The sequence below is a fragment of the Monodon monoceros genome, unplaced genomic scaffold, assembly GCF_005190385.1.
Source record: "Monodon monoceros isolate NGI ecotype Baffin Bay Population unplaced genomic scaffold, NGI_Narwhal_1 Super_Scaffold_13, whole genome shotgun sequence".
Taxonomy (NCBI): Eukaryota; Metazoa; Chordata; class Mammalia; order Artiodactyla; family Monodontidae; genus Monodon; species Monodon monoceros.
Genome location: NW_021703769.1, coordinates 10,227,210 through 10,243,941, shown reverse-complemented (window position 1 = coordinate 10,243,941; position 16,732 = coordinate 10,227,210). Strand labels below are relative to the sequence as shown.

General features: G+C 51.2%; 1 protein-coding gene across 9 annotated transcripts in view; it reads right to left on the bottom strand.

The window, feature by feature from the left end:
* Window positions 1–16,732, bottom strand: part of NFATC2 (nuclear factor of activated T cells 2) — a 141,193-nt gene that overhangs the window by 37,607 nt on the left and 86,854 nt on the right. For 5 of the 9 annotated variants that reach the window (XM_029221633.1, XM_029221626.1, XM_029221631.1 and 2 more), the window contains 3 exons: window positions 7,854–7,909; window positions 7,040–7,166; window positions 686–4,841 (listed from right to left, as the gene is read on the bottom strand). In XM_029221633.1, coding sequence (XP_029077466.1) covers window positions 4,024–4,841; window positions 7,040–7,166; window positions 7,854–7,909 — 1,001 coding nt within the window. In that variant the 3' untranslated portion in view covers window positions 686–4,023. Of the gene's footprint in view, window positions 1–685; window positions 4,842–7,039; window positions 7,167–7,853; window positions 7,910–16,732 lie in introns of those variants that run through there. The other 4 variants (XM_029221635.1, XM_029221634.1, XM_029221629.1 and 1 more) reach the window with 1 other exon arrangement.

Below are 16,732 nucleotides of genomic sequence, written 5' to 3'. Positions count from 1 at the left end.
CCCGTGTCCCCTGCATCGGCAGGCGGACTCTCAACCACTGCGCCACCAGGGAAGCCCTCCCTCGTGGCTTTTTATCACCACCTGAAATAAGCTGGTTTATTACCTCACATGCTAACGTCTGACTCGTTTCCCCAAAAAAACACCCCACAAGAGCAAGGACTTTTGACTCGCTCACCAGCGTACCCCCTTAGTCCCAGAAGGGTGCCTGGCACAGAAAAGACAACGAGTTGATGCCTTTGGGTGAGAGGGAGGGAGGCTGGTGGAGGAGGGATGGAGAGGAGGGCTCACAGTTCACAGGATCGGGCTACTGCTAGGAGCTAAGGGTATTTGCCAGGTACGACCTGGGGCTTGAGAACAAGAAACTGGTTACAGAGGAGACAAGGGGACAGAGAAAAAAACAGTGAGTGTGTGTGCAAAGCATGCATTTCTCAAGAGTGCGCCTGAGTTGGGGCGGGCAGAGGAACACGAGGAGAGGAGTGAGGGTATATTTTGCCCTGAAATATCACTTATTTTGTTAGCTCAAAAAGAGACTTTTGGGGCTTCCCTGGTGGCGCAGGGAAGAGAGTTCGCCTGCCAATGCAGGGGACATGGGTTCGTGCCCTGGTCCAGGAAGATCCCACATGCTGCGGAGCGGCTGGGCCCGTGAGCCATGGCCGCTGAGCCTGCGCGTCTGGAGCCACGGGAGAGGCCAAAACAGTGAGAGGCCCGCGTACCGCGAAAAAAAGAGACTTTTGGAAAACGTCTCAAGTCTTTGGAGTGGAGAAAGCAGAAGCTGCATTTTGGAGTTCCAGGAAAAAAGGGGGCCAAGACAGACGGCAGCGTCTGTGTGCAGGAATGCAGCTGGGGAGGAAGAGAGGTGGAGCCAGGTAGGATGCCCAGACCAGACAATGGATCGCTCTGATCATTAGCAAAGGGTCGGGGAAAGATAACCAAACACTGGGGCTTCCCAGGATCACAGGTGAGCAGCGTGGTCCACTTCTAAGACGATGTGTTTGCATTCGGACCCATATCCTCTGGTGACTCTTCTCTTTGCAGCTGCAGAACCTCCCTTTGACCCTCAAAGCACTTAAGCCCAGCTCTCACAAAGTTTCCAAGCAAAGTCTAGTTGCCAAAAATCCCAAAAGGCAAATGAATGGCAGGTGAGAAATAGCCCCCACCTGGGAAGCACGTTCCGCTGGAGCTTGGGCAGCCAGAGCTGTATTTTGTGGGGAGACCTCCTTCGGGGAATTGACGAAAGGGATGGAAAACGACCTAGGCTGCCTCCCAAACAGACTGGAGAAATGACCCAGGGATTTCCAGTTTACCTGTCAGAAATGCCAAAGAGCTGAGAAGTCTGAATCCCACATTCACAAAGCCAACAGTGGAGTCTGAGAATGTTTCGTGAGTGCACAGGCCAGACGGCGTCTGTGAGAGGGATCTGAAACCCCAGCAGTTAGGAGACAATGCTGCACCCCTCTTCCTGGCGGCTACAGCGGTGGTGCAGTTCGGGGCTCACCGCTGGCCAACAGGCCACATAAGCACCTCCCCAGCAGAGGGACCTGGGCTGGGCAGAGCCTTGGGAACAATTCCAGTCAAGCATGGAACATCTAACCAGCAGCCACACTGCTGCCTTTTGGGGACCACACGGGTGGAGATTATTCCCCTGCCCTGTCACGCTCTGGGCCCAGGAACGTGAAGCCCCCAAATTGAGAAGACTGAATACAGCACATGGGACGGGGCAGTGCTTGTTCTGAATTCTGAGATTCCTTCATGTTATTTCTCCCGCACATCAGGGGAGACGGGTCCCAGGCCTGCCACGCTGTATAACTCCAAGGGCCCCCGTTCACAGAGGGTACAATCAAATACAATGTGAGCAGCACCCCCTGGAGTTGTGAGGGTGATCAAGTAATTCTGGCAAGTGCTACCTCCCCCTCGTTTCAGAGATTGATAATGTCCCCTAGCTCAGGAAAGGCTCTGAGAAGTCCTATAGTAAACAAGGTTTTTAAAAACTTGGTTTCATCAAGTATTTTTTGCTTTCTCAGCCACAGAACCCTCATTTCGGAGAATACCTCCTAAAATCCCAGGGAACTGGGCTTATGGAGAATGTACTTAAGAAAAGGCTCCACCAGTAGAATCAATTTCACTATCTTGGTTCTCAGAGACAGCCTTAGAGCTGACTCGAGTTACTGACCCTCTGGGAGATCACCCTCACCACGACCTTGAACCTGCCTGTGTTCAGAGAGACACTTCGGAGGCCCCAAAGGGTCTCCATTCTCAGCTGCTTTCTCCGTAACACAAACTTCTGTCTGGGGCTACAACGGACACTTAAAGGTTACTCATGACCATGTGAGGCCCACTTGGAATCTGATGCATCACGGAGAACCACGGATGGACTCCCATTCTCTACCCGAGATGCTCACCACTGGTCTACGATGTGGGATGATGGACAGGGTGAGTGGGAGGGACTGGCACATTTCTCACTCTAGAGACTAAACCAGCGCCGGACACAGTCCACGGGGGAGAGTGCCAGTCCTTGCTCTGGTATCATTTATTTATGAAGCACCTCTGCCCTGATCCAGCCCCTGAGCGCACACGTGGAGAGAGGTTCCAGTTACAGCCCCATTCCATTTACCCTCTCACTCGGGTAAGGCATTCTGCATTAGTTGAATTTTCTACATGATAACCCCCTTTCGGGTAAAACTTTAACTTCACCATTTTGGGTGTAACTTGTTCAAGAGTGGATAACGCCTTGGTCTCTCTTTTAAAATGGAGCACAGTGCCCCGAACTCAACCTGTGTTTGATTATTCAGGACAGATCAATTATTAACTCAGCAATACCTTGAGGTCAGCCCTGTAAGGCACGCGGGGCAGTCTGACCCTATACTAAGTGGCTCTAAGCATCTTTGCTGGATGCATTTGGGGGAAGTTTTTGAAAGACTGTTTTACTAGAGAGAGGACATGGAAACTACAAGAAGTCACTGAACCCCCAGATAACCCGGATCGTCAAAACTTTGCATAAAGGAAAAGTCAATGGTCTCCGAGTGAGCACCAAAGGATTCCTGCCGCTGGGGTGTCTGATAACTAGCACCTGGTCCTTGTGATAACTACTGTGGCTATTCTGAAGCTTTCTGCCTTACTTCCTACTTCTTGGCTGGGTTCCTGAGAGGACATTTTCCTAAATAATTGAGGTTTCAGGGTATATCAGATGCTACTGCCGGTAGAGTGGGAGGCCGGAGCTGTGGACGGCCGCCAGCGGTATAGGCTTTCCTTCTCCCATTCAGAAATTCAAACCACCTGTCTTCCTTCTTCTGGCGCCCCCAGGGGAAGGCTGCTCTGCCTGCCCCGCCCTCTCTGTCCTTCACCCACACCTGGCTGACCCCAGGTGAGTCCTGCCAACACAACTGGCCCTTCCTCCCTGCGATCACAGACCAATGTCACACACATGGCCACTCCAACAAGACTACCGTCCAGCTGGGCCCCCGCCAACAGACTCAGGCGCCTACAGACACACGAAGCTGCCTCTGCCTCTTTTCATTGGTCCAGCCACCCCATCAGCTGGGCTCACCACAACGGAAGCCCGCTGCTTCCCTCCCATCAATGCGCGGCTCTGTTCCACTGGCACAGGGCAGAGATATGCCCGCAGCCTGCCCGCAAGCCTCCATTCATGCTCCCTTCCGAGAGAGCCACTTTTCAACAAGATTTCTCCTTCCCCCGGCCCCATCCCCCTCCCCCAAACACACAAAAGAGGGCTATAAAGTGGGGTTTTTTTTTTCTTTCCGGGAATAAAAGGTTAGCTTTCCTTCCTTTCTGTTTCCCTATCCTTGGTCTAAATTTGGCAAGTGGAAAGAGTGGAAGCAGTTAAACTGACCCAGTTCGTGACCGGGCGGACACTCCTAGGGCCGGAAGTGCCCTCATTTGCTCTTTCTGTTGCAATGGTTGTAGGGGAGCAACTAAAACTCCTACCACCCACCCCAGAACTCCTGCTTGGAGGTGATTCTTGCACAGAGTTGGGTGAGGCCTTAAAGGTTATCTTATTCAACTCCGTCAGATTAAGGAGGGGGACACTGAGGCCCAAACAGGTGAAGGAAGATACCCAGGCCATGCAGTAAACTTGCTGGGGAGATGCTTCGGGGCACCAAACTCACAGGCAGTGAGAAAAACAAGCATCTTACCGTCATCCAAGTAGGTCTGGTCCAAGTTCTGCTCCTGTTTAATTGTCACGCCCGCGGGTAATACTTCCTTTTGGTCACTGACCGGAGGTCCATTTTTGGCGGCTCTTTGGCTTGCGGCATTCTGCTGCTGAATGACCGTTGGGTAGGAGCCCGGGCTCAGCCTCTGACCTTGACTGACAGGGGGTGGGCCGGGCCTTGTGGTGCCGGGCGCGAAGTTCTCGCAGTACACGATGTGCTGGAACTCCTGGTGGCTTCCGCAGCGCAGCTGCTGGCTGGTGGGCGAGTAGTGGATCACCGGTGAGGCCTGCTGGTTGGCTGGACTGGAGTGGAGCAGGGCCGAGCTCTGGCCCTGGGAGCCAGCGTGCACTAGCACGGAGCGGTGGGCATCCGCGAGGGACAGGGGGGCGGCCATGAGGGCCGGCTGCTGGTAGCCCAGCAGGCTGGGGCTCAGGCTCTTGCTCCGCTGGTAGAGGACGGCCGCTGGGTTCTGCTGCTGGTAGCGGGCGTCGGGGGATGAGAGCCCTGAGCGGAATTGCTGGCAGGGAGCCATGGTGGCCACGAGGCAGGAGGGGGACTCGGCCACCATTGGGTGCTGTGGGTAGTAAGGCTGGCTCCCCAGGCCCCCGTGGGCAGGGCTGCAGATCAAGGTGGGGTCGTATTCATCAGTGGGCTCCGTCTTGATGGCTGGGACTGAGAGAAAAGCACACGGGGTGCACCATTCTTAGTGCCACAGGGGTGCATAGAGGATTAGAAGACAGCGGTTAGGAACACGGCCTTAGGTGTCCACAAGGGTGGGATCAAAGATCTAGGCTCTGTCACTTATTAGCCTTGGGCAAGAGGCTCCCTGTGCAATTGTCTTAGGTTACAAATTTTACCCTGGGTGATGATCTTGAACTATAGGTCTTTCTGACAGTGGAAAAGTAGCTGGTGGGTCTGTGTCAGCCCTTGTGCAGCCTTTTTGCCCAGGGGGAGAGCTCGGGGAAGAATGCTTGATGTAAAATTATGCCTCCGCCGCCTCCTCCTGCTCTGGCAGCTCCAGCCCCCTCCCCTGCTTGCTGTCCTTCATCATACTCACCACCAGCTGAAGTATCTGTGCACTTTACGTGCTCACTTATTATCTGAAACCCCCCACTAGAATGTCAGCTCCTCAAAGGGAGGATTTTTTCTTCAGTGCTGGATCCCCAGCACCTAAAACCGTACCTGCCACTTAATCGGCACTCAGATATTTTCCGGACAAAGGAATGACCAAACAGTGACTGTCGGCCTCCTTAGTTTTGTAGTACTTTGGGGGAGTGAGGCCTGCTGGCTTGGACCTCATTTTCCCCATCTGTTAGCTGGCAGGAACAATCATACCTACCCCATGGGGTTGTGGGCAAGATTAAATGAGATATGTGTGCACGGTGACTGCACACAGTAAGTGCTCAATGCTTGCTGTTGTTGCTACTATCACTATTACTACTGTGAGTGTTGGTGAGGTCACCGTTCCTCTCTCCCCACCCAGGACAGTCACCAGAATCCGGACTTCTCCGACATCCTTTACCGAAGCATCACCAGGCCCAGGAACTGAGGAATCCGTTTTCTTTTCACTGGAGTAAATGAATTGGTGACAGGACCATAATGAAATTGTGGGGGGAGCTCCCAAATGCTGGGGGCTGGAGGGGGCAAAGGAGTTCCAGCATCTACAGCAAAAACGCAGCTTTGACTCCAACTTCTCAGGAAGCCACTCAAAGACCGTCTCCAGGTACCTGGGCCTCGAGTTCTCACTCGAGCCAAGTTCAGGCAGGTGAGTGCTGATGCCCAGACCCAGAGAGGCCTCATCGCCACGCAGGAGGGGCGACAGCACGTGACACATAACTGAAAACCTCTACGTTACAAAGGATCGTTGAACTGCGGTCTAGAGCCCTCCCAGAGATTCCCCCCAAGTTCTGGGTCCCATTAGGCCTTTGCCACTCACGGCATGGCACACCAGTCGTGGGACAATGGAACACTCACCGTGCCGCACACACCTGTGGACGCACGCATCCCACCCAACCCAGGCCCTCACTTTTGTGCTGCCGGCAGCCCAGAGGCTCCACGTGAAACTGTCACAGGTTGGAAATTACACCCTGGCTGACATTCTCAGATTGTAGACTTCCTGGAAAGGCTGCTGGCAGGCCTGTCTCAGCCTTGGGAAGTTTGTAGCCTCTTTCTGCAGCCCTAACCACAACCCAACATAGCAGTAATATCAGTATTACTTATTATCTGAACCCCCTTTCCATCAGCATTATCTTTCATCTGCATCCCCTGTTAGAACATCGGCTCCAGGAGGGCAGGGATTTTTGTTGTGTTCACTCTTGTGTCTCCAAGCTAAAACAGTGCCTGACACTCAGATATTTTCTGGACAAATGAATGAATGCAAAATGGCTCTCGTCACCCTTCTTAGGACTGTAGTGCTTTGTGAGAATGAGGCCTCCTGGCCTGGTTATCCGCCCGGCAACTCCATTTGGCCACCAGGTGACCACCTGCTGTGGGGTCCCTAAGGTTCCACATTTTAGGGCATATTCACCTTCTACCTCTATTGTGATCAAATCTAAACCAGGGATAGGAGTCATCAGCTTTGCCACCTTCTGGTGAACAAGTCTACATGTGCCCCATTATTATTCTGCCCTCGCAAGAAAATATTAATAACAACAATAGTTAATATTGTTGATGTGCACCATCCTAAGCACTTTATGTGCATCTGGTTTATATAACTCTTATAAGGAAGGTGCCATTGGACAGAGGAGGAAACTGAGGCTCAGAGAGGTTGAGTCACCTGCCCTAGGTCACCCAGCAGATCGCGTGCATCCTCACCCAGAGGCCGATGCTGCCTCTCCACACACAGGGGGCCTGCGGAGAGAACTTCTTACCTGGATGGTAGGTAAAGTGCTGAGGCTGACTTCGTTTTCTTTTCCCGTTAATGACATAGAAGTTCACCTTCACTGACGTCCGAACGTGCTTGTTCCGATACTCAGGGATCTCAACGAAAAGCATGTTCTGAAAGAAAGGAGTTGTCAATAATTTAACTGCAACCACATCCAAATTGCCATCCAAGGTCCTAAGCACAGTGAACCAGCCCATCTAGAAGGACTCGTGGTGGGGAGGGATAAATTGGGAGTATGGGATTAACAGATGCACACTACCACATATTCAGTATAAAACAGATAAACAACAAGGAATTACTGTATAGCCCAGGGAACTATATTCAATATCTTGTAATAACCTATAATGGAAAAGAATTTTTAAAAGAAGAATATTGATATATATATATATATATATACATAACCGAATCACTTTGTTGTACAACGGAAACAAACACAATATTGTAAATCAATTACACTTCAATAAAAATAAAGAAATAAATAAAAGTAAAAGGACTCGTGACACGTTCCATACATTTACAGGCAAAATTCTAATTAAGGGGAAGTTGACTTTTCAGCTGCAGCGAAGAAAGACTTACCACTTACTCTATCAAGGTATATGAAGATGTCACTGCTACAAATCAAAAGGGCGTGGTGCTCAATAAACGTGTAATTCATTCATCAATTCAATACCCACTGAGTGCCTTTTAGGTCCAAAGCACTGGGACTTTGATGAAGGAAGGGGAAAGAAGAGGGAAAGAGAGCACGAGGGAGGTGGGGGAGGGGAGGACAGGGCGTCCAGTCGTCGCGTCCGCGTGCTTACAGGCTGGCTCTTGTCTTTATCCACCGTGGCCTCCATCTCCCAAATCTGCTGCCCATCTGGAAAAATTTTAAAATGACAGACTTTGAAGGAACTATTAGCAACTGAGAATTTAAGACAAAAACTCACCAACTTATATATATCTTGGCTTACGTGTTAGATGATTTCAGTAAAGTACACCTGCGCGTTTGCATTATGGATGCATATATGTACATATATGTATTTTTATTTCTATAAATGCATATTTCTTTTTGCAAAGAGAAGGCACCTTGACAACAGAAAGCTGGGCAACAATACAAGATAAGGGAAAAAATAGAAATTGCCCATCGTCCCAATACCACTATCTTTTTTCTCTATATTTGAATGTCTACGTATCTGTCTTTAAAAAAAAAACCAAGTATTGTTATACGCTTTACTTGCTAATACGCTTTGTTCAACCAAAGACTATTTCCAAAACACTCTGCATATGCCAAGACTGTCACAGGGGCCCCATTACAGATCCCTGGCTGTCCCAGACATGACTTCTTCATTGTCTGAGAACACAGGTGGCTCACATATTCTGTCCTAAGAGGCTTAAACAATGTCCTGGCTCGTGAGGCCTTGGAGTGAGTGGAAACACAGGCACCCACCCTTCACCTTTCAGTCAACAGAGAGCCTGGCTCTCATGTGACTCATTACAACAGGCGCTGAGAGGTTTGCTCAGGGGTAAACCCTCCTCCCCTGGAGCAGGGCACTGGTTCCCCAGTTCGGGGCCAACAAGTTGGGCCAAACAAAACTCTGCATTTGCAAATAATAGATTTTTTTTGCTGACCACCTACATCGGCCAGTGGCAGTTTTCGGCTGAAACAAATCATTTCCACAAGTGTTTCCAGGGTGTTTTGTGGAACGCTCGCTCTGAAGAATGTTAAATGGGTTTATGACAAAGGAAAGCAAGTTCTACCAGCTAGTAAGAATTTGGAGAAGGCAGAGTCAGAGTCAAGTGGGTTTCTTTACTGCAGGGTTTCTCAGAGCCTTTAATCTGCTCAGGTGCAGCATTAACTCTCCAAGGTGGGCTGGGTATGCATCATGTCCTGACATTTAGCCAAAGCGTCCCGCCTCTTTGTAAGCACTATGAGCAACCTCTGTGACAGGTTAGATTTGAACCCATACAGTCTCGGCTCTTAAGGGTCACCCAAAGAAATCGGGTTTCTAAGCATTATTTGAACTTGTATAGGACATATTTCCCCAAATAATAACTAATAAAAGATCTTGTGATTGCTACTAGGGCTAATGCATTCTAGATGATCTGAAGAAAGAACAAGCGCTGAGCCAGTTGGAGCCTTCCCCAACAAGTCAGTCCGCAAGTCTTGGCCTTACAGTTCTATTCAGGGCAATCCCTGAAATGACTAAGGAAGACACAGCTTTCCGTCCAAAGGGAAGAGGAAAACATGGTTAGTGTACCAACTCTCGCTATGGTGTGAGATCCCTGAGGGAGGGACCAAGTTATAGCTGTCACGGTCTCCCCAACACCCAACATACTGCAGGTGCCGAGCATACAAAAGTGTCAGCAGCTCCAAAGGCTGCTCATGGGGCCAGGATGAAGCCAGGAGCTGACACCAGCCACTGCTCAGAAGGAAGCAAGAAAGGATAGACGGATAGATGTCAAGGAATTTGAAGTTCAGTCATCAAGATAGGGTATTTCCAGTGTGTAAAGCCCGGGACAGAACTCTTCAGAGAAAATCCTCATTTCTTTATCAAAGACAGGTCAAAGGTCATCCAACAGAGACGGTACGAGCTAGGCATGGGTCCTCATCAAAAAACCACGTCTCGGGCTTCCCTGGTGGCGCAGTGGTTGAGAGCCCGCCTGCCGATGCAGGGGACACGGGTTCGTGCCCCGGTCCGGGAAGATCCCGCATGCCGCGGAGCAGCTGGGCCCGTGAGCCATGGCCGCTGAGCCTGCGCGTCCGGAGCCTGTGCTCCGCAACGGGAGAGGCCACGACAGTGAGAGGCCCGCGTACCGCAAAAAACAAACAAACAAAAAAAACCCACGTCTCTATTCACTAACTGCAGTGCAAGCTCTAAGTCAGAAGATCAAGTAATAACTTAATTGAGGAAATGAACAGCATGTCGACGTCTGGTGTGTCACCCTCCCCCTAGCCTCTCAGTGGCTGAACTGAGTTCTGCCACTGATGGTACCATGTCTCTTTGGGTTTGGTTCATTACCATGTATGAGCATCACTCAGAAAAGAAAGGCCCATTTTCATGTCTCAAAATTGGGAGGAGAGAGCGAGAAGTACCCAGAAACATGATTGGGAAGTATTAAGCTGGGTCCATAAAGCTGCCACCCAGCTCTCTTCCTTGACTCACGCCAATAAGTGGAAGATGAAGCATAGAAAATACAAAATGACGGTGCGATGAAAAGGGTGTCACCGTGAGGAGAGTCCTCAAAGTCCCTTCCCCTGGTCTAAGGACCCAAGAGAAATGGAAAGGAGCCCTTCTCCCCAAATTTGACACTTGTCTCCATCTCCGGTGAGCAAAACGCCACCCAGCAACAGCCATAGAATTCTAGGGTACAGGTGCTAGACAGTAGCCTTAAAAATTAGCCAGCCAAACACCATCAGATAGGGAAACTGAGGCCCAGAGAAGGAAGGGGGGTTGTCCAAAGACATGCGGTAGACAGTTATTAAACCAACAACTGGCACAGTCCGATAACAAAGGGAATGCTTTCAAGGAAAGAAGCTGAAGGTTACTAAGCAGAGAGAAGATGCCAGCTTCCTGGGAGGCTGGAGAAAGGTCCTACATAGGGACGATCTTTTTATGTCGCATCCACCGCATAGGTTCACGCACATCTTCTCAAACCTTTCCCTGCTTCCCCTGTGCCTCCAGAGATACCATCTAAAATCCCACGGCGGCCTTGAAGGCCCTGCCCCACCTTGCTCCTGCCTCTGTTCCAGCCTCTTGGGGCACCATTCTCACCCCTCCTACTACTTTTTTTAAAAGCCAATTGGCCTCACCCCAGAGCGCTGGCTTGTTTTGTGGCCTATAGTGTGGCTTAGCAAAATGACGTTTTTGCTCCTGAAAAAAAAAAAAAAGAAAGAAAATTCAGATGGTCTGGCCGTTCTGGGCACCCCCGACAGGAACTGGACCACAGCGGCCTCTCCGGATGGTGCTGCAGGCGCCACCTCACCACAGCCCCCTGCCCTGGCCCGCACGTCTCCCATCTACTTTCCAGGCCCTACCTTAGTGGACCTTTGAGAGACAGGTACCTCTCCCCACACCGTGACGAGGGGAACTTGTCAGGGCTCTGCAGAAAGGCCCTCCACTGGGATGTGCCCGAGGTTTTCTCAGGACTGTACGACATTTTGGCCAGAAGAAGCCACCGCCCAATATCACCTCAGGCAGCGTCCCACTCTGCTGCTGTATACCGCCCCCCCAAAAAAAAAAACAAAGAAAGACCCCCGGCCCTTTCCTATCTGTCAGGACAGGAAAACTCGCTTCCCTTCCTCCTGGACCACAGGCCCTTTGCTCCAAGGACCTGACCTTCTCTTTGCTTCAAAACCAGAACCACGTGCCCAGGAGGCCCTTGGCCACCACACAGCCCAGCAAGGGCCCCGGTGTGTCGACACAGGGCTCCCAGCGTGGGCCGCAGAGGGTCATCCCTCCACCCGCTCGCTGAGAAGCCCTCCCACCGCCATCCCCCGAGCTCCAGCCTGGCAGCCAGGCGGCCACATCCCAAGCTCCAGATGTCAGCCCAGGAAAGCAGCCTGTGGGGTTTCGGAGGAAATGCCTACTCACCCCAGCGTCCCCCAGCGACACGTTTACTGTAGCCCCCAGCATTCTCGGGCGTGTTCCGTGGCCGGAACAGACTTCCCCTCTATGGGTCACCAGAACGCTCTCCATTTTATCCTACATACCCCAAACTCCAGAGCAGACAGACCCAGCTTTGAATCCCTCCTTGCGTTGCCCCCAATTAGCTGTGTGAGCTGGGATAAGATACTCTACCTCTCTTTGTCTCTTATCCAAAATACGGGGATAATCAGAGCACCTACACATCACAGGTTCATTCCAAGAGAAGAGACCCAGACAGAGTATAAACATTCAACAGACATTGGCAGCAGGGCTAGAAGCAACAGATGATACAAATATTGGCTCCTTTATCATTTTTTTGCATTTGTTCCACGATTGAAAAAAAACACAAGCATTTTTCAATCAGAAAAGAATAAAAAACATTCTCTGATTGCAGTTATAAATACATTTGCCTGCAGGCATGGGCTGGAGGGAATTTACAAAAGGACAATGTCTGTTACAGGAGACAGGTGGCATGGTGCCTGAGTTTCTTTCCTTTCAAAAATGGGTGTTTACACCATTATCTCAACTTTTTAAAAGCCCCAAGGGCAGCTTCAGGCATCTAGCCTGGCTGTGCCTCTCCCGTGGTCCCTGCACTCCTTTCTGAACAAACCAGCCCTCAACGGGAAGTGACAGCTGCCGATACGTCCTTGATGCTACATAGCATATGGAAGACACACCAAGGGGCCTGGTCTCTAAGGGGAGCATGCGGCTTACAAAATACCTCAAGGCCATTTTCCTGGGCTCTTCTTCCATTCCCCCACCCCACATGAAATCCCAACTCATAGGTCCTGGGTTTCACCAAGAGAACATACTAATCCCATCCTCTGAATGGACCTTCCAGGAGGCAGTGGAATTCACAGTAAATGCTGGCAGGACTCTCTCAGCCTGATGTCACTCTGACTGGGTTCAAGTCCCATCACTGCCATTTACTTGCTGTGTGGTCCTTGAATGGTATCTTAACCTCTGTGCCTCAATTTCCTCATAGGCCAGACGATAAACTTAATTTCTTGACTTCAAAGAGCTGTGGTAAGAATTCAAATAGAAATTATATGTAAAATCCTTAGCAAAATGCCCAGCCCACAGTGAGCACTGTTATCACTATTATTATTTTAGAATTTGGTATATCAGGTCCAACTTTAAGGAGAAAGAATTGGCTGGCCATCTCGACCCCAGTATTCTGGTGGGTATCACAGCTTCTCGTTTCAGTTCTTTGCATTACACTTCTCATTGCAAATAAATAAAATGGCCATAGAAAGTATTCATTGATAGGGACAGATTGAATCGATCATGGGCCATCCATACTTGGTATGGAATATCAGGTATAGAAATATCTTCAAATAAGGACGGTCATGTTTTCTGACCTAGAAATGCATTCCTGCTATATTAAAAAGCAGAATTTTTTTTTCTTATTTCTTTTTTTTGGCTGCGTTGGGTCTCCGTTGCTGCACGCGGGCTTTCTCTGGTTGCAGTGAGCAGGGGCTACTCTTTGTTGCAGTGCGCGGGCTTCTCATTGCGGTGGCTTCTCCTGTTGTGGAGCACAGGCATGCGGGCTTCAGTAGTTGCGGCACGTGGGCTCAGTAGTTGTGGCACACCGGCCCTAGGGCACGCGGGCTTCAGTAGTTGTGGCGCACGGACTTAGTTGCTCTGCGGCATGTGGGATCTTCCCGGACCAGGGACTGAACCCATGTCCCCTGCACTGGCAGGCAGATTCTTAACCCTTGGGCAGATTCTTAATCAGGGACGTCCTAAAAGCAGAATTTTTAAAGTGTAGCAGACTAGTACATGAGGCATGACATCACTTTGTGAGTCTATAAACATCTCTGCTTATGCTTAAGGAACCTGTGCCCCAAGCTGCCTGGATAGTCACAACCCCACGCTTGGGACTGGATGGATGAGGTGAGACCGTCACATCTTCCTTCACATGATTTAAGAAACATGGTAGAATTATGGGCGATTTTAATTGATGTGCATTTTTAAAATAAAGTTTTTCTCTTAAGAAAAAAGTATATTGCAACTGCCTGTTGATTTGTCTGTCTCCCAGGAGCCCCCTGGGGCCACGATCTTAGAGGGAGGCTGGGCATGGACCCCCAGTGTGGATTAAGCTCCTACAGCACAGCAGGCCCCCGGCAGGCTGCTGGGGCCTTGACACAAGCCACACATGCCCTCTTGCCCTCAATGGCCCCCAGACAAGGAAGCAGGGCCCTGGGTCCCACCGGAGCTCAAAAGAGAAATGGATTCAAGGTTCCTCACATCTGCCGGGATGGGAACACTGCCTCCTTCCTCAGCTTCCGACCCCCGACTCAGCTCCGGATACACTGGCCTCCTCTATCCCTCCAACAACCATGCCTGCCCTTCTCCATACCTCACCAGGACCAGTTCCTCCCCATCCTTCAGGTCTGGCTCAGGGAGGTCCCCCCATCCTCTGTCAGTTTCTTCTCCTACCTTCCACTCTCTGACATCATTTTATCAGCCCACTGGTTTTCCATCTCTCTCTCCTGCGAGGCTGGGGGCTCCCGGAGAGCGGGGCCAAATGGCGGTCTTGTTCTCAGCTTTCTCCCCAGCACTACCTGTCTGGCCCTTAATAGATGCTCAATAAACAATGGTGGGGCTTCCCTGGTGGCGCAGTGCTTGACAGTCCGCCTGCCGATGCAGGGGACGCGGGTTCGTGCCCCAGTCCGGGGAGATCCCACATGCCGCGGAGCGGCTGGGCCCGTGAGTCACGGCCGCTGAGCCTGCGCGTCCGGAGCCTGTGCTCCACAACGGGAGAGGCCACAACAGTGAGAGGCCCGCGTACCGCAAAAAAAAAAAAAACAAAACAATGGTGGACTAAATGAACAAACTGACGTCATATTCCCCAGCGCTCAGCCCACAGCCAGAGCTCAGGAAATGTCTGACCACTGGCCTCTCCAGCAAAAAGACCCCACAAAGAGAAATCACCGAACCCTTGTTGAAGAGTCCTTTCTGTGAACGGACTGAGAAGGAATGAGCCTGGAGTACAGATGCAGACAAGGAATCAAACTCAACCAGAGCCACTCAGCCCAAGTTCGAGATAATCCACCTCCGGATCCCTACCCCAGGTCTGGGACTTGGAAAACCTGCCCAGAACAGAAGAGGCTCAAGAAGACCAAGTCTGCTTCTCCTGCTCTGGCTGAGATGAAATAAAGGACTTCGGTCTTTCAAGCAGATGTTCGGGCAAACTTCCCCTGTCCTAAATTAACACGGGCTGGCAGCCAGCACAAAACAGGCTCTTCCAAGTCTTTACTCAGAGGCGAAGAGAAAAGAGCCAATTTCTTTGGGCAAAGAGGTTGGGTCTAGAGAAGACTTAGTGAGACTCTGCAAGAGAAAAAAAAATGGGGTGGGAGGAAGCGCATGGCCCAAGTAACACCACAGCCTTTGTTTTAGCTTGGCCGCAGTGCCAGGGGAACATGCCTGAACAGCCAGTGCGTCTGTGGATGGATGGCCCCTGTACTTGGGTTTGCTGAGTGGATTCTCTTTGCAGGCAGCTCTTGAACCCTACGATGGAGCAAAGCAGCAAGAAGCAGCAGGGCTGGCGCTGGATCCGGGCTACAGCCTTAGCAGTCAGCCTCGTGTCAGCAACGGGCTCGGGTCAGCACTCACAGCAGAAACGCGCACGCTTTCAGGAGGAGGAAAGCAATCCGTCCTCACTGGGGCCGTGAGCGTGCCGCCGGGCTCGAGGCAAACGGAGAGGAAATCAAAGTGTCTGCCTGGGTTAGGAAACTGTGTGTGACGCTTCCCAGGCCTGGCCCTGCTTTTTAAAATTAGCTAGATGAAGATGGTTGAAGTCATTTCAGTCTGCTCTTGACGACTGCTAACTAGCAGGAAAACGCATGCTCCCTGGATGCACGGGCTTAACGAGCCCAGCAGATGGGGGGATTGGGAGTGGCCCCTTAGTTAGGATTTCCCCCACCCGAAATGGTACCACTGCCCCTGTGTATTTCCTGAGAGCTGGAGAGGAGTGCCTTGATTCCCACACCTCCCCCTCTCCTCCTGCCCCGCCACTTCCTGGTGGGCTTACCTGCCCTGCCCCCACCTGCACAACTGCAGCGGCTGTTCAGTCACCTCCCAGCTTCCACTTGTCCCTGCACCCAACCCCCAAAGACCATTCTCCATCCAGATTGCCAGAGCAACCTTAAAAATGTAAATGAGGGCTTCCCTGGTGGCGCAGTGGCTGAGAGTCCGCCTGCCGATGCAGGGGACACGGGTTCGTGCCCCGGTCCGGGAAGATCCCACATGCCGCGGAGCGGCTGGGCCCGTGAGCCATGGCCGCTGAGCCTGCGCGTCCGGAGCCTGTGCTCCGCAACGGGAGAGGCCACAACAGTGAGAGGCCCGCGTACGGCAAAAAAAAAAAAAAAAAGGTAAAAATGTAAATGAGATCATGACACCCCCATGCTTAAAAGCCTCCAAGAGCTACTCGCTTTTGGAATGAAATCCAAACTCCTCGCCACGCCTACATGGCCCAGCATGACCTGACCCCCCCTCCCTGGTGACCTCTCCAGGCTTGACTGGTGTCACACTCCCGCTCACTCTCACCCTGCACCAGCCACCTGGGTCTGCTTTCAGTTCCCCAAACACCCCAAGCTCATCCCCATGCTGAGACCCTGGCACGGGGCAGTTCCTTCTGCCCTGGACACTCTTCTGACCATCCACATGGCTCCCTCTTTCCCGCCTTTAGGGCTCTGCTCAAAGCCACCTCTTCAGGGAAGCCCTCCCTGACTGCACCGTCCATGGTTGCCAGATTTAATAAATAAAAATACAGACCGTTCAGTTAAATTTGAATTTCAGAAAATGATGAATACTCTTTTAACTACCAGTTTGTCCCAAGCTCTGTGCCACTGCACAGAACATACTCATATTAAAGAAATGCACTGCTTGAGATGCGAAATTAACTTAGCATCCTATATTTTTCTCTTAACTTCCAGCCCCTTTGCTCTTTCTCCTAGGACTGGTTTCCCTGTCTTCACAGCACTCGCCCTGTCTCAAAGTGACCTCCTTATAAACAAGTTTGAGACTGTCTACCCGCTGAGAGCAGGGAT